At 37.1% G+C, this 24,374-nt stretch overlaps 2 protein-coding genes and 1 pseudogene across 3 annotated transcripts; 1 reads left to right on the forward strand and 2 right to left on the reverse strand.

The window, feature by feature from the left end:
• Positions 1-248: 248 nt before the first annotated feature.
• LOC120156681 (glycerophosphocholine acyltransferase 1-like) lies at positions 249-3,739 on the reverse strand. Its single transcript, XM_039167973.1, has 8 exons — positions 3,467-3,739; positions 3,208-3,327; positions 2,996-3,053; positions 2,791-2,891; positions 2,599-2,694; positions 2,412-2,505; positions 836-1,073; positions 249-765 (listed from the first exon to the last, which is right to left on the reverse strand). The coding sequence occupies exons 1-8, from the start codon at positions 3,557-3,559 to the stop codon at positions 405-407; spliced, it is 1,161 nt and encodes a 386-aa protein (XP_039023904.1). The 5' UTR covers positions 3,560-3,739; the 3' UTR covers positions 249-404.
• LOC120156680 (phenylalanine ammonia-lyase-like) lies at positions 1,824-22,698 on the reverse strand. 2 transcript variants are annotated; one of them, XR_005519080.1, is made up of 3 exons: positions 20,442-22,698; positions 2,577-2,592; positions 1,824-1,833 (listed from the first exon to the last, which is right to left on the reverse strand). XR_005519080.1 is itself a non-coding variant. In XM_039167972.1 (1 exon), exon 1 carries the CDS (start codon positions 22,645-22,647, stop codon positions 20,557-20,559), a length of 2,091 nt encoding a protein of 696 aa, XP_039023903.1. In that variant the 5' UTR covers positions 22,648-22,698; the 3' UTR covers positions 20,408-20,556. The 2 variants fall into 2 exon arrangements, 1 of the variants encoding a protein (XP_039023903.1); XM_039167972.1 differs by lacking the exons at positions 1,824-1,833; positions 2,577-2,592 and having other exon boundaries at positions 20,408-22,698.
• Positions 16,689-20,097, forward strand: LOC120156682 (annotated as a pseudogene).
• Positions 22,699-24,374: the final 1,676 nt, after the last annotated feature.

The raw sequence follows: 24,374 nt of genomic DNA on the forward strand, positions 1-24,374 counted from the left end.
TAAGATTTGGAAAGGGTGAGCCTACTGATTAAGCAGTTCCATTTATCGTAAAATATTATATATTTTTTATATGATATCAAAAAATATTTCTAATAGAAATACGATACTGTTACATAATATAAAATAAAATTAAATAATCATTTAATTTGCTAGATGAAGTTAAGCTTGGCAATAGGCAACTATAATAATTTCCTGCTTTTACAGTTCATCTTTCACCATATTTACAACCATTAAAATTTTGAATTTAATTCTACAAAATTCAGATTTTATATCTTATATATAAAAAAAACACTATAAATTCTTAAATCAAGACTACTGGTTCGGACTCTCTAAGAGAACCAACAACTCTTGCGCTTTGCCTCATACAATCAACAGTTACTAATTCGTCGTGGATTTTACAGCTTTCAAGGCTGGTGGTGTATCTCAGACGAATTGTTCGCTGTCACCATTAAATCCGAAGGTTGATCATTTTGTAGTGCTGGCTGCATTTGAATCTCGGATTTCTTTTTCTCTTTCACGATCACCTGTTTAGGCATTACTTCTAACAGGAAGCTTCCTCCATTCCATACTGAAGCAGATACCTTGAGTATTTGGAAAATCGTATGGCATTTGTATGATAGGAAGATGGGGACAGTGAGTGCCATGGTTGCCACGGTAAAAATGGCTTGAAATAGAATGTACATCAAGAAACGGTTTTGATCCCCGAGCAACCCGTTTAAACGCCACCATATGTTGTTTGCTTTCTTGGCCTTTTTCGAAAGTTCCCTGTTATATTAAGTAATCATCAGAGTAAAGAGAAGCAACGTAGTGTAATATGGGAATAAAGAGAGCGTACCTGTAAGATGTCATGACTTCAGGATCTCTTAACAGCCTCTGCCGACGCAGCACGTGAACTATGAGGAAATAAAGAACTTGCCATAGGGTATAAGCAGCTAAGGGTACCCCAAACAGCCAAGTCCAAAGGAATGACTGGTCTTCTACGTAAGGCCATGAAATTCTACTAGATGTTCCTTCAGGTTGCATGGCTTCAAAGGTTGCTGGATTCCACCATCGAATTGTAAAAAAAACTATTCCTGAAAACGGAGATGGGTTATATTTGGCATCAAGAATATTTGAACTAACAATAAATAAACTATGAGGGAGGTTCCTAATGAGTCCTCCTATTCCTATAAAAAAAAAACTAACAATAAATAAACATAAGCTTCGCCTCTCTTTTTACAGATGTGGTCTTTTCCAGAAACACCTGCTCCAAAATTGTGCAACACCTTCCTGCCATATTTCCCTGTATATACTACTAACATACCATCAAAGGTACATACCATCTACTCTTTTTACAGGTCAAGTGAGATTTCTTAGGCTACAAGAAAAGAAAAATGATCCAGCCACTTGGGGTTTGCAGATGTCTTTCAATCTCTACAGAGAAAATGATGTTATTTCTAATTATTTTTCTTCGAAGATGTTCAGAAACATGACAAGTACCGTTCTGTATGGTAATTCTCCTGAAGTGTTATATGCTAGATTTCACATTTGGTTTTTCTAATCTCAAATTGTTTTTCTTCAAAGATGTACAGGAACATGGCCAAATAAAAATTGTCCCAATTTGCATACACTGTTCTTCTGAAGTGCTATATGCTAGAGTTTTTATTTTGGATGCATAAATAGTTTATCTCATAACATATAAGATAAATCCAATTATCAAACAAGGCATAAGCAAAAATGAACTAGAAAAAAATGCCTACATTCAACTCCTTGTTAAACAATATACTATAAAAGTTTTGCCACAAGGCATGTCCAACTAATGGAAAAATTCCAGATGCTTGACATCTCAGCTTTCTTGAATCTCCTCTGAAGGCTAAGGATTGATGCCATAGAGGCCCTCTATTCAGAATCAGAAGGTCAGGTTTATACAGAGGAATAAAGTCTTTTCTACTTTCGATATTCCAGTTTGAGCAAGTACAGCTCATTGAATGGGCAGAAATAGTCGAGGAATATTTAATGATAATCAACATTATGTAGGACATGCACAACAAAAATAATTAGAATCTGGAGAGTAAGAAAATCTCTTGTATGTCTGCGTATGTACAACGGCAGAAAATCCAGATAAGACATAAGAACATTCCACAGATATCATAAATGAACATAATAGGTGGAAATTTTAAGATGCTTTTTATGAGCATGGTAAGTTTATATAACATGTCATCAATTTCATTCTGCAACAACCTTAGCAGTTGCTACCATGTATGACAAGAAAAGTACACATACACAATTGAATATTTAACAGCCTTTAAATCCTAGTCGCCCCCACCACCCTTCTTCCATTTTGAAAGAAAAACTATAACAACAGTAACAAACTTATTGCATAAAAATTGCTTTTCAAATAAAAAAAGTGCAAATAAGGAAAACAAACATACCGGGCAAAAGATGTATAAGGACACTAATAATTTTGTCGACAGAACTAAAAACCAGGCTACAACGCCAAACAATGAGTGCCCATGCTAATGGCCCCTACAGTAGCATCCAAAGGATTGAAGAAAGTTAAAAACTAATCCTTCACCAATGAGAAGTATGTAAGAGACCGAGTACTATAATAATCTTTACCTCAGCAAATGAGAAGCAAACCATGAAAAGCTTTTCATTTTTTGGATAAAGAATAAGGTCAAACAAGAAGATTGTGTTTGCATAATAGCAGAAATCCTAACACAGAGAAATGTATCAGCTTCATCAGTTTCTGATCAATTTCCTTCAATAAATTTCAATAACATTACCAAATTGCACAGAGATACAACTTACCAGAAGATAGTAATGCCATTTCTTAAAGCGGTAATATATCCACCGAAGAGGAACAAAGATGACATAGAAGAAACAATACACATAAGGAATATCTTGTGGCCCTAGAAATCAAATTCCAAAATGAATGAGTAAACAAACATAATGGATTCCAGAGTCAAAATTTCCTTATAACCAAATCCATTAATTAAAGACTATATTTACTTACTCGCTCCCAAGAGAAAGCAAAACCCTCCAAAACCAAGAACCCCCAAAAGATGCGTCACCTAAACATAAAAAATCCAGAAAAGGAAAAAGAATCCGAAATTGTAACTTCATTTCCTATATTCTTAATGACAGATCCACTTACCATACATTAATATGAGCCATTAAATTCAATATGACAAACATAAATCAAAGAACGAACAATGAAACGTTTACCTTGTTGATAAATCGCTCGTGTTCTTCAGCACGTTTGGCGATCTTCACAGCATGTTTCGACAGCATCTTCTTCGTTTGAACAGCTTGTTTAGACAATATCTCCTTCGTTTTCGCTACTTTCTGCACCAAAAACCAAACATAATCCCACATTATTAAAGGAGCCAACAGCCAATGCTGAAACACAAGATTTGATTCAAAAATGACTGAATAAAGGAAGGAAACGAAGCAGGAAAATTCATTGGATTTCGAAAAACCATACCTCCGATCGAACTTTGAATCTCTGTTTCATCGGGCCGGACGGTGGATCCCCCTTCTCATTCAGGCTCTCTCCAAATTCATCACTGTTACTCATTTTTTCCCCTTTTTTTTGTAAAGGAATTGAATGAATTCTTTTCAAATCAAATCAAATCGAATAACAGGTGAAGAAAGACGATGGGAAAAAGGTGGTGGCGTCCGTGTGAATATATACACACAAAAACAAACAAGAGACGCATATCTTATTTAAACGTCGGGTTAATTACTAATAATGACATTAATAAACTCCTAATCCACATTAAGCTGATCATTAAATATAAAATACTAAATAATTTCATCCTCCATAATTGAAAGCAGGACGAACACTCCGTTGACCCCTTCCCAACCCTCATATGTGAGATGATAGCATAGGTTACCGAATCATCACTCTAATTTTAAAATATATACTATTATTTATTTTAATCTAAGTTTAGATATATTCATTTATCATTTTGATTGTATTATGATAAATATTTACAAATATATAAGTATTATATTTAAATCTGTTATGATTTAAATTCATCCTTCAATATTTTAAAACGTGATTTGTCAATTCACATATAATATACTTTTTTATAACTTAATTTATTATTATTGTTAAATAAATATTAAAATATATTTTTTATGTAAAATATTTTCTTCTGTACATATCATGAATACAATAAAATTTAATTATCGTGTTTAATTTTATTAAGCAACTAAAAATATAAAATTTTCACTTGACCCGTCTCCTTATCTTACATGGTTGTTGAATTTGTGTTCTTTTGATTTATTTTCGTATTATTATCATAAATAAATGAGATTTTGTTTTGCTAAAGCTTTGAATATTAATTTGAAATTATGCTAAAACCATTTTATCACTCAAAAAATTATTTAAATTAGAGAAAGATAATTTAAACCCAGTTTAAAGCAAGATAAAATCATCGTTAACAAATTTGATTATATTTAAATTAAAAGTAAGTATATTTAAATTGATGGTTTTAAGATATTATAATAATATATAGTGCTGTTTAGAAAAATAATATATTTATAAATATAAAATTCTTTTCAATTAAAAACAATAAAAAAAATAAAAAAAACCAAATAATTGAGCCGGACACGACAGCTCAACGTCCACTATAAACCATAAAAAATAGATAAAATCACATGCAGTGACATGGATAATTGCAAGAGGGGGTGACGTGGAGTTTATTTTGGTTTCGTCCACACTTGTACGGATGCAGTTGTCAGTAAATTATTGGATTTGCTGCAATTCGAATCCACCGATTAATATGGTACAACGTTGTCGTGTAGACGTGGGGGAAATAATAGGATAACCTTTCCCTTCTAAATTGCACGTGGGTCGGATGATGGATGAATTTATTTTTAAGTAATACATAAAAGTATTCATTTATTGAAAATTGTATTAATAATTTCTTGTTAATCATAGACATAATCGAGACTACTATAAAATCTTACAATGATCGTCAATGATCGTCTAGTGATAGTTTGATCTGCAAAAGCATGAACAAAAGCAACGACGCATATAAATTAATAGCACCAACGGTTTCGAACACCAACTATAGAGGAGAAAAATTTGAAGAAGATCTAAAACAACAAACGGAGAAGGCAATCCCAACCATGGAAGCATATTGAAATACATACCAAGAAGAAAAATCAAGAATTAAATCTACACCGAAAGTCCATAAACACCGGTAGCCATGATACCCTTTACTAGAAGAAGGGTCAAGAGAAAATATTAATATAAAACTATGATAAAACTAAAATTGAAAAGTAGTAAAAGTAAAAAAGAAATAACGAAAAATGGGAACAAAAGGGCAGGGGATGAAGTTAAATACATATCTACGGGTGTAAAATCATAACAATTCATGAATCGTTCGTATATCGTTTGTTTATTAAGTTAAATAAATGAATATAGATAAAAAAATTTATGTTCGTATAAAAAACGAATGAATATGAATATGTGTGTGTTCAATTTATTTATGTTTACGAACAAGCTCGTCTACAGATCTGTTTATCAAATTGTTCGTTTATGTTTATAAATAGAGAAAATCGCCTCAGTGACCAAAAAAAAGTTATAATATACGATTTTAACCAACTTTTTTTGGATTTGCCAAAATGACCAACAAAATCGCAACGCGAAATAAAAATCGCAACGCGATCCCCAGAATCGCAAATCAGTTTCCAGAATCGCAACGCGATTCTTGAAAATCGCGATGCGATAGTACAAATTCGCATTGCGATTTTCCATAATCGCAACGCGAATATGAAAATCGCAACGCGAACACATAAATCGCAACGCGTATCCGTAAATCGCAACATGTATCCGTAAATCGCAACGCGTATGGGTAAATCGCAATGCGTATCCGTATATCGCAACGCGTATCCGTAAATCGCAACGCGTATCCGTAAACCGCAACGTGTATCCGTAAATCGCAACGCGTATCCGTAAATCGCAATGCGTATCCGTAAATCGCAACGCGTATCCGTAAATCGCAACGATAATCCGTAAATCGCAACGCGTATCCGTAAATCGCAACGATAATCCGTAAATCGCAACGAGAATCTGTAAATCGCAACGATAATCCGTAAATCGCAACGAGAATCTGTAAATCACAACACTGAAATTTTGGGTATATAACACTGAAATCATAAACTAAATCCCTAAATCGCAACTCATTCCATCTCCATCTATCACTCTCTCCGGCGACATCCGTTCCTATATCCAACGACATCCTTCCCCATCCGGCAACAGGTCTTAGTTTCGCATCTCGTTTGTTTAGTTACAACCATGAAATCATCTAATGTTGATCATGTTTGGATAGATTTGTGTTTTGGAGGGTCATGGGATAATGTTAATGGTGTTTTACAATATATGCCTTTACCCATAAATCTTCAACTAAAATTGTCTTTACAAAAGTTAACTTATGAAACTCTAATGCTACGTGTTTCAAATAAATTGAATTTAGAGCCCCTAAGTGGATTTAGGCTATCTTATCAGAGAAATGGTAAAGTTTATTTGTTAACCGACAATGAAGATGTTGAACGATTCATTGCTTACATTAGTGTTTCACAAGATGATGTTACATTGTATGTTGTTGAACCTAGAAGTAGTATTGTTGGGTCAGTAGCGGGTAGTAATCAACTAAGTTTTTCTCAAAACCCACAACCTTTCTCTAATCCAAATCCCAATCAACTTTCAGCACCAAATTCCGGTTTTCGTATTGACCAGTTAGACGATGATGAGCCAACAGAAAAAATTGTGAGTACTAGTCAGTATTCGAAATTTGGTCTTGGTCAATATCCGGACTTTGATATTGGTCAATACACGGATTTTGATGATGTTTCAGAAGAAGAAACAGACCATGCGTGTAATGATATTGATATTGGTCAATACCCGAATTTTGATGATGAAACAGCCGTTGCCGAAGAATGTAATGTTGATGATAATGAGGAGGAAGTTACGACTATGAATGAACATGTTGAACATCCATTCTGTAATTCATATAATCCTGAAGAAGAAAAAGAAGAAGAAAAAGTCCCCGAAGAAAAGAAAATGCCACGGGCGTATAACTGGAATATGCCAGAATTACTTCAGATACCGGAAGAAGAGTTGATAAAGAAAGCAGTTGATTGTTACACAAAAGTTATTCGTATCAAGAAAGATGATTGTTTTGATACAAAGGAAGACTTGAAGATAGCTTTATATACGAAATGTGTGGAAGATGGCTATCAACTAAAAGTTAACAAATCAAGCAAAGATCGTTTCGAAACAAGGTGTATGATTGACAAAAACTGTACGTGGCGTATGATTGCAAAGAGAATAAAAGATTGCAAAATGTTTCAAGTTAGGACTTTTATTGATAAACATACATGTTCAAGAACCCAAGTTTTTCCTCACCATAGACAGGCAAACAAAAAGGTGTTGGGTGGTTTTCTGGCTGAGTTAATGTTTTTGAATGGCAGGGTATATCGGGGACATGAAATTATGACTGACATGAATGCTCGGTTCAAGATTAGTATATCATATTCTCAAGCTTGGAGAGCCAAATGTTATGCCTTGGAATTGTTGAGGGGGTCGCCAGAAGCATCGTTTGCCCAACTGCCGGCTTATTGTCACAATTTAAAGCTGAAAAATCCTGGGTCGGTAACTCATATCAAAACAGATAGAGATGGACGCTTTGAGTTGCTGTTTATCGCCATTGGTGCTACGGTTAGTAAATCAATATAATTTTGTTGACTCATTTTTGTTAGTTACATGCATTTCACATTTAAATGATTATATTTCTTGTGTATATTATTTTGTAGATTCGTTCGTTTATTACTTGCATGCGCCCAGTTATTATAGTTGACGGAGCACATTTGAAAGGTCGATACCTTGGAGTAAACTTATTAGCAGTAGCCATGGATGCTAACAATGGGATATTGCCAATAGCTTACGGGGTTGGCAAATCTGAAACCTCTGATTCATGGACATGGTTTATGGGGCATCTTAGGGATTGCATAGGTCCTATTAGCAATCTGACAATCATATCCGATAGGGCAAACTCAATTGACAACGCTGTTAGAAGGTGTTTCCCAGATGCTTTTCATGGACTTTGTGGTGTTCATTTGTATAGAAATCTAAAATCAAGGTCTGCTGGTATAAAAAAGCACAAATGGACATACTGGAAGGCTGTAAAAGCTTATCGGGAAGTGGATTTCAATAAGCATATAAATTGTTTAAGACGTGTTTTGCCTCAGTGTGCTCAAACACTAGAAGATGTCGGGTTTGAAAGATGGTCAAGAGTACATCAACTTGGAGCAAGATATGGTTTCATGACGTCTAATAGTGCAGAATCAATCAACGCTCTAAGTCGTCATTCCCGGAAATTACCCATTACTATGTTAATGGAGTTTTTTCGAGCCTCTATTCAACAGTGGTACTACAAGAAAAGAAACCATGCAGGTATTATTTCTTTGAATTCGTAACTTATCATATTTATATATTTTACTAAGTATTGTTTATTTAAATTTACAGGAACATTGGAACATCGTGTTACACCATGGACTGAAAAAAAGATAACGAAACGTGTTGTGAAGTCAACGTCATGGAGAGTTGAACCATGTTCAAACACTTTGTTTCAAGTACTGGATAATAACTTAAATGGGCTAGTCGATCTAAATGCAAAGACGTGTAGTTGTATGAAATGGCAAACATCTGGTTATCCGTGTGGCCATGTTATAAAAGTTGCTCTTCATTTAAACCAAGATGATTCAAGCGCATACGCTATGGATTGCTACACTACAGAAGTTTATCGACAGACTTATGCCGAGATTGTCTACCCTATTCCACATCCTTCTGAGTGGGACATACCAGATGACTTACAAACAGTTTTGCCACCAGCCATGGACAGAAGGCTACCTGGCCGACCAAAAAGTCACGATCGTATACCGTCTAAGGGTGAAGAGAAGAAGAGATCGACATGTAGTCGGTGCAAGGAAAGTGGTCATACAAGGTTGACATGTGGATCACCAGTGCCATCAAAATCATCTTTTCCTCTACCAAAATATGGATCCTCATCAAAATCCAAAGCTCATATGGTGTGAACTTTGTATTATGTAAACGTTGTTATTCAGTTGTATTATGTAAACGTTTTAACATTTAACATTTTATGTGTATTATGTAAACGTTGCCATCAAAAGCTCATATGCAAACGTTGTATTATGTGGATTTTATGTGTGAACTTTTAACATTTTCAGTTGAATTAATGACTCAGGCCAACCATTTTGACTTAACCAACTCTTGTTATTCAGTTGTTATCACTATTAGGCATGCATTTGACTATCGCAACACGGAAAATACAATCGCAACGCGAAATGAAAATCCCAACATGAAAATCGCAATGCGGAAATGAAAATCGCAACGAGAGAATCGCAATGCGAAATGAAAATCGCAATGCGAAATGAAAATCGCAACGAGAGAATCGCAATGCGAAATGAAAATCGCAATGCGAAATGAAAATCGAACCGACATAATCGCAATGCGAAATTAAAATCGCAATACGAAATGAAAATCGCAATGCGAAATGAAAATCGCAATGCGAAATGAAAATCGCAACGAAAGAATCGCAATGCGGAAATGAAAATCGCAATGCGAAATGAAAATCGCAACGAGATAATCGCAATGCGAAATTATAAACGCATTGCGATTTTCATTTCCGCATTGCGATTTTCATTTCGCATTGCGATTCTCTCGTTGCGATTTTCATTTCGCATTGCGATTTTCATTTCGCATTGCGATAGTCATTTTTGCCTTCAACATAATGCAGATTGAAATCAACAAAATCAACCATTACATTTCAATCAATTAAACAAGCACAAATAAGAATTATGTTCGCATCAATTACACAAATCAACTTTTACAAATCATCTTTTACAAATCAATTAAACAATCAAAAATTGAATCAACTTTTACAAATCAATTAAACAATCAAAAAACAATCAATTAAACTATTGAATCAACTTTTGCAGCTCGACATCATTTTCACGCAGTTCACTTCTGAGATTAACCTGCAGAAACCAAACATTTGTTCAAACAACACTTTCTACGCAAATTATTGAATTCTAATTACTTAACCAAACATTTTCATTTATAAGTATATAAACTTACCAATTGTTTATGGACATTTTTATAACGCGGATGCAGGTAGGCAGCGTCTCGTATATATCGATTTAGCCATATAATGCCGAAACCACAAGCCTACTGCAGCTTTATCTCTATCGGTGGGAGGTAGATACTTGATGCTTCCCGTCGTCAAACGCTCCAACGCCAAGCATACGAGAGGACCACAATCTCCTCTGGCTCCGCTCGTTTGTTGTGGCGCGGTCTCGTCTCTAATAACTGTAATATTGAGCTTCTTTGGCTTCTTGTTTCCAGAACGAGTCCAATAATTGATCGCATCCAAGAATTTAGCCAAATGAGAGCTCCATCCCTTAATAACATCTCTTAAATCAGCCAATGATATGTAATTTATCATGCTGTCATACACTATTGTCTTAAGGGATGGGAGCTGAAGCTCGACGAGAATCCAATGTTTACGTTCCAAAACAGGGATAAACACCTGCAATCATAAGTAATAATTCATTCATTTGCGCACTTATTTCATAAAACCTTTAAACTCAATCTAAAATAAATACTAACCTTATCGACCTCCCACCATGCAGGATAAAGTTTAGCTTGTCCATTGCCCAAATCAAATGATTCATCTCGTGCATTCTTCAAGTGAACGGCGTGAAAAGACGTCGGCATTATTGTATATCGTATATTTTTATTTTTCTTAAGTTTTCTTATTATTAGAAGACGTGTCACCCACGCATCGATATGCTGTTTTACAAAAAAGACATATATTAGTGACTTACATAAATTTAAAAAAAAATTAATCAAATTGAAATATAAGAAAAATATAAGACTTACCCCCCCATCGAAATAGCCATTGTCTTCGACCCCTAATAATACGCCCCACCAAGGCCGTTCAAGCAACAAAAAGATATCATCGGTGAGCTTGCATATGTCAGTGAAACACCCCTTGCTCCGCTCATGTAGATAAAAATCAACTGCGGTCTTAGCCCAAAGGGTGTTATCCAAAATTGTGTCCGGTAGTTGTTCCCTCTCCTCTTCAGATACCGGTATGGTACTGGCCGGTAACTCATACGAGAGCCAACTCTCATCCATCATGTCCGGAACCGGTGGGGGTTTCTCAATACTTCGATATATTACCCCATGTGAATCGGGCTCTGGAATGGTGGGAGGGACCTCTTCAACGATGACAGTTGCCTCTTGAACGGTGGGAGGGGACTCTCGAGGAATGATATGGGGGGCCTCTTCAACGATAGGAGTGGACTCTTGAGGGATGACAGGCGAGTCGGGCTTCTTCTTGCGGTGTCTTCGCACTATTGGGGTGTACGGAGACTTAATAGCACGTGCACGCTGTCTGATACGTGAACTCCGTCGTGCAAGCATAACCCGACGTAAAGCATCCACTCTATCGGGCCGCTAAATAATTAAATACAAAAATCAGTAAATAAACAGACATGATATTTAAACAGTGAAAACAAAGACAAATATGTTTCAAACTTGCATTGTATTCACCCAAGTCATTATTCTATCATAGTTCACAAAATGCATCAGATAACAAAGAAAAATATGTTTCAAACTAATACCCTGAAGTTAGTATTTGTCTTTGTTTTGTCTATTGGTTGAAGTAATGCAATCCATTCAAGTTTCAATTTACAGAAGAAGAAATAGTTTACTTTCGCAACACGAAACTTAAAATCGCAACGCGAAATGAAAATCGCAACGACAGAATCGCAATGCGAAATGAAAATCGCAACGAAAGAATCGCAACGCGAAATGAAAATCGCAATGCGATTTTGGTTTCGCGTTGCGATCTTGTCGTTGCGATTTTGGTTTCGCGTTGCGATTCTGTCGTTGCGATTTTCATTTCGCGTTGCGATTTTGGTTTCGCGTTGCGATTTTAAGTTTCGTGTTGCGAAAGTAAACTATTTCTTCTTCTGCAAATTGAAACTTGAATGGATAAATTTACTTTCAACCAAAAGACAAAACAAAGACAAATACTATTTCACAGTGTTAAAGAATACACAGTTTAGCAGAATTGGCAGCAACCGAACAAATTTACTTTCAACCAAAAGACAAAACAAAGACAAATACTATTTCACAGTGTTAAAGAATACACAGTTTAGCAGAATTGGCAGCAACCGAACAAATTTACTTTCAACCAAAAGACAAAACAAAGACAAATATATTTCACAGTGTTAAAGAATACACAGTTTAGCAGAATTGGCAGCAACCGAACAAATTTACTTTCAACCAAAAGACAAAACAAAGACAAATACTATTTCACAGTGTTAAAGAATACACAGTTTAGCAGAATTGGCAGCAACCGAACAAATTTACTAAGCAATCTAAGTGAAATGGCTAATCTAAGTGAAATTACGAGTAAATTTATCATTAAGTTAAATATGGAAAATCTTAAACTTACCTCGTTGCGTAGAGTATGAACCTCATTCTGCAACGATACTATCATCTCACGTAGAGCGGCAACCTCACCACGTAAAGTTGACACCTCCACACGCCATGCACCATCGTTATCGCGTAGAGTACCGATCTCCTCACGCAAGGCATTGACCTCATCACGTAACTCCCTTGACTCATCCCGTTGAGGTGGAGGTGGAGAACAGGGAGATAGGAGTCGTGGCATCTTTGCCGGTCGCCTATCATGAGGTGATGGTGGAGAAGAGGCTCGATGATGTGACGGGATAGGTGATGGCTCTCGTTCTAGAGATGTATAGTCGGGTCGATCGGGTGATGGCTCTAGGTGAGGTGATGGCTCTCGAATTGGAGGAAGTGGATGCTGCTCATCATCCGTGCCATCAAAAAAATTCTGACTAGCTTGCCACCAATCAGTGGCAAGCTCTTCCTCCGTGGGTGTCAGTCTTTGTAATGGAATGTTGGCCTCCTAAAATATAAAAACTCAAACAAAGTTAAACGTCTACTATTAATAACTTGTTTATATATTATATGAAAGTATTTGTGTTAACTTACATTATTTATTGTGGCATATGGTATTAAGTCTTCCCAATCCAACAGAGTTTTCCTCTTCCAGGAAATAGCCCTGGGAATATCATTTGACGTTTTTATTGCATATGTACGCATGCTGGGGAAAGCCTCGAATATCCAAATCTACAAACAATATAATAACAAAATTAGTAATTGTTAAATAATTAATTATAATTTTAGAAACATTATATAGAAATTCTTACCTTAAAGGCCCAAACAAAGCCTGACAAAGTGTATTTGGACCCATCGCCCCGCAAACTTTTGCGGTCATCAAAGGCAGACGACAACTTAGTCCAGGTAGCTTTCCATATATACGAACCCCACGGAAACAGATTCCATGCATTCAGGTCCTCTACCAATATTATTAGCTCCCGATGAATAGGTTGTCTGGCCTCTCTGCCTAAAAAGCCGGCATACACAAGTAGTAGAAGGCATACTCGGACAACATCGACGTCTTCCATCGAGTGAAACCAGCTTTCTTATTAAATAATTTCTTCAGGTCGTCGACATGTAGGTTCGGCTTCTCCATTGACTCATCCGGAAAAACCCGGGATAACCATGATGGGCGGGCGATATGACGAGTGTACCGGCCTACATCATCGTGTCCGAATCGTAGACCAGTGATTAAGCAGAACTCCTTCCGCCCAAAGCAAGTATACGCTGGTGGAAAATGAAACCATATCTCTTCCTCACCACGTTGTATACTGTCGGGTAGATTTGATGTCATGGTCTGAAGCCACAAATGGGTCAAATTAGCATCTCCACCCGGATGCTGTACTCTCAGCCATGGCCCGAAGCAGGTTTCCTCAAACAATTGTCTTTGAGCAGGTGAAAGCTTCTTTGCAATTGTAGTGGCCAGGCTGACTTTATTTCTCAAGGTCAATTGAGCCGAAAAAAATTTCTACAAAAACAATAAACATACCAAGTTAGATATACCAAAAACTACACTGTGAAGATATACCAAAAACAATAAACATAAAAAGTAGTAGTTTATTCTTTAAACTAAAATTTGCAACACTGTTTTGTCTTTTGGTTGAAATGAAAATCGCAACGAGAGAATCGCAACGCGAGATGACAATCGCAACGAGAGAATCGCAACGCGAAATGAAAATCGCAACGAGAGAATCGCAACGCGAAATGAAAATCGCAATGCGATTTTGGTTTCGCGTTGCGATTCTCTCGTTGCGATTTCCATTTCGCGTTGCGATTCTCTCGTTGCGACAGTCATTCTCTCGTTGCGATTTTCATTTATCTCGTTGCGACTCTTCTGCAAATTGAAACTTGAATGGATTGCATTACTTCAACCAAAAGACAGAACAAAGACAAAGACAAATACTAACTTGAAAATCGCAACGAGAGAATAGCAACGCGAAATGAAAATCGCAACGACAGAATCGTAACGCGAAATGAAATCTAAGTGAAATGGTTAATCTATTATTGAAATGACCAGTAAACTTATCATCAGTTTCAATATGAAAAACCTACAATAATGCAAACATTTCAAAATAAAAATAATTAAAAAACTAACCCTCGGAGGTTGATTTTCCATTTCTGAATATTGTGAGGGATTTCTGACCGTGAATGGTTGTGAGGGATTTCGCCGGAGATGGGGACGGAAATCTTCGGAGATGGGGACGGATTTCTTCGCCGTAGAGAGTGAGAGATGGAGATGGGACTGAGTTGTGATTTTAGGTTTTAGGTTATGAGTTGCGATTACGGGATTTTGTCTTAATATTCTTTTTGTAATTTGAAAATAAAATACGCGTAGCGATTATAATGGCGCTTTAAATATCGCGTTGCGATTTACGGATACGCGTTGCGATTTTATGTATTATCGTTGCGATTTACGGATACGCGTTGCGATATACGGATACGCATTGCGATTTACCCATACGCGTTGCGATTTACGGATACACGTTGCGATTTACGGATACGCGTTGCGATTTATGTGTTCGCGTTGCGATTTTCATATTCGCGTTGCGATTATGGAAAATCGCAATGCGAATTTGTACTATCGCATCGCGATTTTCAAGAATCGCGTTGCGATTTTGGAAACTGATTTGCGATTCTGGAAACTGATTTGCGATTCTGGGGATCGCGTTGCGATTTTTATTTCGCGTTGCGATTTTGTTGGTCATTTTGGCAAATCCAAAAAAAGTTGGTTAAAATCGTATATTATAACTTTTTTTTGGTCACTGAGGCGATTTTCTCTTATAAATAAACTCGTTTATAAGCTTATTTATTTTTTTATTTCTTTTATCTTTTAAATATCGGTGAATGTGGAGATTAAATTGAGCGCTTGGTGAAATTTGAAGTTTAAACTTTAAAGTTTAAAGAGTTTAAACACTAGCGGCATAATTTTATTATTTTTCTTTAGCACCGGTTGATTTTGTTTAATTTCTAAATATATGAACGATATGTTTATGAACGCTAAATGAACACGTGTACGAATGTTAAACGGATATGTTCGTTAATGCTAAACAAATGAACATGAACACCTTCAAAAATAAGTAAATGAACACTAACACTACATTAAAAACTTAAGCGAACATAAACTGAATATAAACACCTTTAAAAATAAACAAACAAACACAATTCGTTCAAACTCGATTCATTTACTCTCTTACATAATTACATATCCTTTTCATGATTCCAAATGGTAGACGAAGATGCATGAATCAAAGGATAAATGTTACTTTTCATATTTAATTTTAGGATTTATGATAATTTATTTTAATTTTAGGATATGAAATATAATTTAATATTTAATTTAAAAATTTTAAATTAAAAAAATAATAAGTATTTTTATGTGATAAATTAATATTTTAATGTAAACTACACCTAATGTAATAGTCAACGATATATGAAAGGATCAAGTTCGATGACCCATCAACTTAAATTAAATAAAGTAAATTTTAATATATATGGCATCTTATGTGATAGTCCTCCATGTATTTTATTGTTAAATTAAGATTTTTTGAATTATTTAAAAATAACTTTTTATGTATTTTTTTTAAATGATGTTAAAATTTCATTGACACAGTTAGCTTATTTTGTATAAAAATAAGTAATTGCATAAAAAAAGAATAAAAAAGTATACGGTATTGGAAAGAATTTTCACAAAGATTAAGGGACCACCAACGAAAAATGCTAAAATATCATGCATAAATATAATAGAGCGTAAATGTAATTGCCTTTACGTAGTTTCATCTTCAGATGTTGGATTGCAGAACAAGGCGGCAGCAATTCAGAGAACGAAAGGGGACATCGACCCGCCGAGACAAGCGTGGCTCATTCGCATCTCAGCCTCTTAAACTCGCATTGTAAGACGTTTCACATCCCCGCCTTTAATTCTTTTCAGCTTCTTTTTTTTTTCCTGGGATTGTTATTATGATTTCTTTTTGTTGAATCAAAAGGCTGCATTTGGAATTTTATTTTATTTTAATCTCTGGGTTTAATGCATAATTCATTTATGTCAAATTGTGCTTTGTTAGATTTGGTTGTTGAATGAATTTTAGAATGAGAGGTTGATTTATTTATCGGTTATAATTTCATGTATAAAAAGAAGATGTTGGCCAAAGATGACACTAGGAAGAAGAATGGTGAAGAATCGGGTAAGTTTTTGAATGGAACTGAAGTTATTAGCAAACCGTTGTATTTGGACAAGAACCCTCCAAGGATTTCATTTTATGATTCTAATTCTCGTTCAAAATCAGTCGCGAAAACCCATTCTTTGGAACCGAATCGAAGTGTTAAGAATGGTAATGCGGATCCATCACCTCGTAGAGGCAAGAAATCCATTTGGAGTTGGAAGGCGTTGAAAGCATTTTCGAATGACAAAGGCCGTAAGTTTACTTGTTGTTTCTCACTTATAGTACACTCTATTGAAGATTTGGCGGTCAGTTTTAAAGAACTTAGCCTATGCGTGCATTGGACGAGGCGGGATGAGGATCTAGTGACTCGTCCTGTTAAAGTTTCTGATGGAACTGCTGAATTTGAAGAGAAGTTATCGGTTACTTGCTCTGTATACGGTACTAAAAGTGGACCTTGCAATTCAGTCAAGTATGAGGCAATGCATTGTATGCTTTACGCTTCTGTGTTTGGTGTACCGGACCTTGATTTAGGGAAGCATCAGGTTGACCTTACTCGGTTGCTTCCACTCACATGGGAGGAATTAGAGGAAGTGAAGAGCTCAGGGAATTGGACAACAAGTTTTGAGTTAGCAGGGAAGGCCAAGGGTGCTATAATGAATGTTAGTTTTGGTTATAGGTTTTGTCTAATATGAAGCAGAATAGAAAAACAGGTACTAAATTCAGTAACAATGATCGTAAGGGCACGATGAGGGCTGTTGAGAGTCTTCCCTGTTTGTCTAACATCACATCCTTTTCTCTCTTTATGGAGGAAATGAAAGAACTTCATGAAATTTTGCCTTCATCAAAGTCGGACACTGATGATGAAAATGTGGTGGATCAGAAATTTGATGAATACAAGTCAGATGAAGCTTCAATTCCTTCTAAGCCTGAACCTGATGTGTTGATTGAACATTTTGAGCCCACCTTACCTCCATCTTTATCCAATGAGTACATTGAGAAAGAAATTGAAGATGATTTTGATGTTGTGGAAAAAGGGAAAGAGTTATCTTCCCAAGAAAATGTTAGGTCGGAGGAAGGTTCCATGGTGGCTGCTGTATCCAAAGTAGAAAGTAATAAATTTTTTGAAATTAACCCTGACATGGATGTAAATTCTGAAGAATCCTATGAGCTTTGTTCCTTAAATGAGGTCAGTTGTGCTAATCAAGTAGACACGCATGTGGTACAAGATAGCAATTCCGAAGTGGACGACCAATTCTCAAAAGAATCACTGATGAGAGAGTTGGAGTTAGCTTTAGATGGCATTACAAATTTGGAGGCAGCATTAGATTCTCCTGATTCTGAAGACTCGGAGGACTACATGGAGCATAATGCTAATTATGAAACAAACAGGAAGTCCTCGGTTAGCTTGGATGAAGTTGCTGAATCTGTGGCAAGTGAGTTCTTGAGTATGCTTGGATTTGATCACAGTCCATTCATCTCGTGTTCTGGGAGTGATCCCGAGTCACCAAGGGAGCGTTTACTAAGGCAATTTGAGAAAGAGACCCTTGCTAGTGGTTGTTCATTATTTGATTTTGGCATGGCTGATAGGGAGGAACCAGAATGTAGTTCTGACATCCCTACTTCAGGGAATTCGAGTGGGGTTTTGGATACGCCATTTGTTGTTCAAGATGCTGTGCAAGAGCATCAGATGGAAACTAATGGGAGGATCAAATTGAGGGCTAAAGTTTTGGAAGACTTGGAGACAGAAGCATTAATGCATGAATGGGGATTGAATGAGAAGGCTTTTCAGCATTCTCTATCTGGTTCTTCTGTTGGCCTTGGAAACCCATTTAAATTTTCTCCTGGAGATCCACTTGATCTTCCCCCTATTGGAGATGGTTTAGGTCCATTACTTCAGACAAAAAATGGAGGGTTTTTACGATCTATGAGTCCCTCAATTTTCAAAGATTCTAACGTTGGTGGGAGCCTGATCATGCAAGCCTCTAGTCCAGTTGTGGTACCTGCAGAAATGGGTCCCAGGGTAATGGACATACTTCAACGACTGGCCTCAACTGGGATTGAAAAGCTCTCCATGCAGGCAAATAAGTTGATGCCCTTGGAGGATATAACCGGTGAGACTATGGAACAAGTTGCATGGGAAGCTTCCCCCACTCTGGAGGGATCAAATAGGTTTGTGAGTCCATTTTTCTTTGGTTTCCTGCCATTTATTTCTATGATAAGCTTTGTCTGTGAAATCCTACTGATATTATATGCTATTGCTTCTTCTGTGCAGACAGTATTTGTTGCAGCATGATTATGAGGTTGGACAAAAGAAAATTAAAACAAGATCACCAGTACCCAACTCTAACATGCTTAATTCGTCCTCTGTCAATGAGATGGGTTTGGATCATGTATCCCTTGATGATCTTGCTCTATTGGCAATGGAGAAGATTGAAGCACTCTCAATGAAAGGGTTGAGAATTCAATCAGGCATGTCAAATGAGGATGCACCTTCAAGCATCAGCGTGCAGTCTACTGGGGAAATTTCGGCTCTTAAGGGTAAGGGATTTAGCATTACCGGATCCCTTGGTCTGGAGGGAATTGCTGGGTTGCAGTTGTTGGACATAAAAGACAGTGGTGGTGATGTTGACGGATTGATGGGTCTGTCACTGACGCTTGATGAATGGATAAGACTTGATTCTGGGGATTTCGGTGATGAAGATCGACTAAGCGAGCGGACTTCTAAAATCCTTGCTGCTCATCATGCTAAATCATTAGACTTAATATGCAGAGGGTCAAAGGAAGACAAAAGACGGGGTAGAAAGTGTGGTTTGTTTGGGAATAACTTCACAGTCGCATTGACGGTGCAACTTCACAATCCTATAAGAAACTATGAGCCAGTTGGTGCACCAATGCTTGCTTTGATTCAAGTGGAGAGAGTATTTGTCCCACCAAAGCCGAAGATACATTGTACTATTTCAGCTGCTTTGAAGAAAAACAATCAACGGGTTGAAGACTCTGAGTTTGCTTCGGAGGAGGCGAAAGAGGAAAACACTTCTCAAGAGGAAGAAGCTCAATTCAGAATCATAGAAGTCCATGTTTCAGGTTTAAAGACTGAGCCTGGCAAGACAAAACTTTGGGGTACCACGACCCAACAACAGTCTGGTTCTCGATGGTTGCTTGCCAATGGAATGGGAAAGAGCAAAACACATCGGCTATTCAAGTCCCATTTTGCTTCTAAATCTTCAAAAACAAAGGTTCAGCCAGGTGACACTTTGTGGAGCATCTCGTCCCGTATTGACGGTACTGAAGCCAAATGGAAAGAATCAGAATCTCCTAGTCCACATATTCGAAATCCTAATATTATATTCCCCAATGAAACTATCAGGTTGCGATGAGCAGTTCATGCAATGAAATCAGTTTGAAAAGATTCACTGCTCCTAAATATGATGTGGTGACCTTTGGTGAGCCATTGTCACAGCTCTGAGATTAGAAAGGGTCATTAATTTCTTACGCTAATTTTGAATGTTCATTCATGCAATTCAACCCTAAAACAAAGGTGAGGTTACATTATCATTCTTGTCTTGTAAATTTATGTATTTTTGTGATCAAGAATGCATGGTGTAATTTGTATCTTTAGTGCAATTATGTTTTGTCTCGTTTGTCTCTTCTCATTGTTTCACGATCAATTATTCGTCATTATCCGTAACATTGATAAATAAGAAAATTCCGAGATTTCTTACTAGAACTTCATTGACTCCGACATGAAGACAAAATTACATAATCCCAAAGCTAAAAAAGTGAAGAACCAGAAACAGAACATGTTACAATAATACAATCCAAACATTATTACATTGAAACAGCCTACGGTTTCCAATTATTTAAGCACCTCATTACAACAGCTCCCAATTTCCCTTCATTAATGGCTTCACAAACCTTCTCTATATACTCTCCTGGACTCACCTTCTTTTCACCAACAAGAAGCTCAGTTCCCACTTCCTTCCTCACAAATCCATATATCGGATAAGTCCTGCATTTTTCGATCCGATTAGTAACCTCAAATTCTCCATTGCTGAATTTTGCTATTGCTTTCGGTAACTTTTCCTCGAGTATCGCCTTCAATTCCTCGATGAAAACTGGGATCCTTTTGAATATCGAAAACCCGTCTTCGTGGCCTTTTTTATCTTTTAGTGCCCTTTCAACAATCACTTCTCGAATCTTAGGCAAAAGGGTGTATGAAGTATTCATCGGGTCATCGAGATAGGAGAAAACTGGTTGGTGTTCGATAACCTGCAAGAGTTCTTTCTCGCAGAAACGTGATTGGAGCAGTGATCCATCTTCTGCGAAGTAAAGCGTTTTCTTTACTACTTGGAGAAGTAGTTTTTTCACTGTTTCTCTCATGTTTTCCTCCAAATGTCGCAAATCAATAGCCTGGCAAAGTGCCATCATGAATGTCGAGGACATCAGCTTGAGTATTTCAATGGCTTCTGCACTTTTTCTAGCTGAGATAAGGCCGAGGGAGTTCACGTCTTGGTTGTGTTGTTCCGCGCTTTGCACATGCGTCGTGACGGGATTCACGAGGTATTGGAGCTCAGAGCAGTATGCAGCCATGGCAATCTCTGCACCTTTGAATCCGTAGTCCAAGCTTGGATTAGTTCCTCCGCTCAAGTTCGATGGCAAACCGTTGTTGTAGTAATCGCAAACGAGTTCAGAGAATTGAGCAAACATGAGCTTTCCAATGGCTGCAACGGCGATTCGGAGGTTGTCCATGGAGACACCTATTGGCGTTCCCTGGAAATTCCCACCATGGAGAGCGATGTCACGATCAATGTCAATCAACGGATTATCGTTAACGGAATTGATCTCCCTCTCGATCGAATGCGTTGCTTGTCGAATGACTTCTACTTGTGGTCCAAGCCATTGAGGAGAGGTTCTAATTGCATACCTGTCTTGTTTAGGCTTTGTTAGAGGGTCTTTCTCATGCCTAATCTTAGCTTCTTTCATGTAATCACTTCCGTCTAAAAGAAACTTCATGATCGCAGCCGATTCGATCTGGCCGGGATGGTGCTTGAGCTCATGCGTGAGGGGATCTGTGAACTCGGGCTTGCCGTGCATAACTTCGCAAAACAAAGCCGAGAGAATCACTGAAAGGACAGCCAAAAGATTGGCATCGAAACAAACCGTTGCAGCAACAGCAGAACCAACGGCGGTTCCATTCACAAGAGCTAAACCTTCCTTTGCTTGTAGCTCGAAAGGACCACCAATTCCAGCTCTTTTCAAAGCCTCGATACTGTCTATTTCTTCGCCGTCAACGGTTACAACCTTGGAGTTTTGTCTCCCTGTTAACAACCCTGCAATGTAAGATAACGGGACGAGATCACCGGACGCGGTGATTGTCCCTCGGAGAGGCAGTTTCGGGATCAAATTCCGATTCATGAGCTCAGTCATCGCTTCGAGTATCTCCCATCGGATACCGGAATAGCCTTGCATGAGCGTGTTCGCACGAACAACCATAGCCGCCTTGGAATAACTTATCGGAAGATATTCTTTCCCGATCACACCCGCGTTCAAGAATCTTATAAGCTCGGTCTGGAGGTCGGAAGTTTTCGTGGTACGTCGATGAGACGTAGCACCAAAACCAGTGGTGACTCCATAAATGTCAATGCCACGGAAGATTCTGTCACTAACCCAATTAGCACTCCTAGCCACCCTGTCACGAGCAGCCACCTCATCAAGCGAAACCATCACTTCGTTCCTCCTGGAAACCGCCGTGACCTGAGCCACCGTAAGGGTAGTGCCCTGAATTCCAGCAACTTTAGCTTCAGCAAACTGCGCCACCATTCGTTTAACTTCGTCGAAATGGGAGCACCGGAGGGCATCAGCAGCCTTTTGCCAGTGCAAATGAGTTAAGAAAGAGCAACCATTTTCGGAAACACCGTATTCAGCAGTTGCCATTGCAAGAAAAAGAAGAAAGACAACAAGGGTACGTGAAGAACATGCAAAGAAGAGAGACTGAGAGGCAGTTTTTAAGACTTAAAGTGGTGAGTTTTGAGAGGGAAACGATGGGTGACGAGCATTTATAGTGGTGTGTGAGAGAGTGAAGTGTTAGTTGAGTGGGAAAGGACTGCGTTTCGGCCAGTCCACGGTCATGTCTTTTAAAGTAAGCCACCCACATTTTGACTGGTCAGAAATGCAATTTCAGGGAAAGTGAGTGAAAACATATTTAGGCTTTTCTTTCTTGCAAAGAAAATGTTGTCTTTGTTAGTTGTTGAATGGAAAAGGTTCATAATATTAAAATTCATCTTTAATATTTTATAACATAATTATTTTAATTTTAAATATTTATTTTTATTAGAATGATTCTTTTCAAATAAAAAAATTAAAGAGTAATATTTATTGTTAATATAACATTTGCACATAAGTCGGATACTTGATTCTTCGAATAGTTAAAGAAAATAGTCTATATCTCAACTCATTAATACCAAATAGTCGTAAATCAGATACCTATAAAAATTAAGTACTTATATTTTGAGTCCTATGTACTCGATTCATATTTATATTTTTCTTAAATTATAGAGGTGAAAATTAAGGGGAAATTATTTATAAGTGATGACTAAAATTGAATGGAAGTGTAGAATTGACCATTGACCTTGTGGAAAATGCCCACATGGGTCATTTTCTTAGTTCATACCTATACCCACCATCCATTAACTAACATTAGCTTTTCCTTAATCGGAAAGCCGTCCATGAGTAGGGATGGTTATTTCATCCTGATTCGACTATTTTGATTTAACTCGATTCGATTAAATAGATTTCTTTTAGTTAAAAGTTTGAATTTGGGATAAGTTTTTCTTAAAGATAAGATTGTGTCATGTCAAATTTAAGTTTAGGATAAAATAATTTAATTTGATCTAACATAATAGAATATTGTAATCATCAATTATATATTTAAGGATAATTACAATAATACTTCTTTTTATATTATTTTTTAATTTAATCCTTATTTTACATAATAAAAATAAATTATATACATTTGTTGATTTTGGATTTTGACCTACAAAATCATGTCGGATTTTGGATTGAGTGAGACCCTCCTAAAATTAGATCGGTTTCAAGTGGAGATGTTTATTTTTAGGTTAAGTTCGGATGAGCAAAAAATTCAACCCGACCTGATATACAATCCATGAGGATGGCTGACAATAAAAAAAATCAAATCAAATTGACCTCACGTCCTACACGAGATGATTAACTTTGTCTTGTCCTATTGGAAAACCAAACTGATCAACATGGGATTCACAATCTGCTGCATCTTCATGGATGCACAGATCTGTTATCAATTCCATTCATGCGTTGATAATCAAATGCATAGTTATCCTTCATGTTACAAAAACAATAGTCGAAGAACTACTCAGAATCACTTAACAGGATGCAGGTCTTGCTTTCTCATGCTGCTGCAATAGGGGCATTTGTAGCACTTGGCCTGCTTAGCCTCGATAGGGGTAATGTTTACGCATACGTCATGAAACCACATATGACAAAAGTCACAACATACCCAATCATCATGTGATTCCTGTCCTCTACATGCACCACATGTCTCATCCGATTATACCCGTTCTTTACCCTTTGCTTGCTTGCTCCTGCTAGAGGCTTTACTACATCCCTGTATAAAATACCACAAACAT

The sequence above is a fragment of the Hibiscus syriacus genome, unplaced genomic scaffold, assembly GCF_006381635.1.
Source record: "Hibiscus syriacus cultivar Baekdansim isolate YM2019G1 unplaced genomic scaffold, ASM638163v2 tig00111234_pilon, whole genome shotgun sequence".
In the NCBI taxonomy this organism is placed as follows: domain Eukaryota; kingdom Viridiplantae; phylum Streptophyta; class Magnoliopsida; order Malvales; family Malvaceae; genus Hibiscus; species Hibiscus syriacus.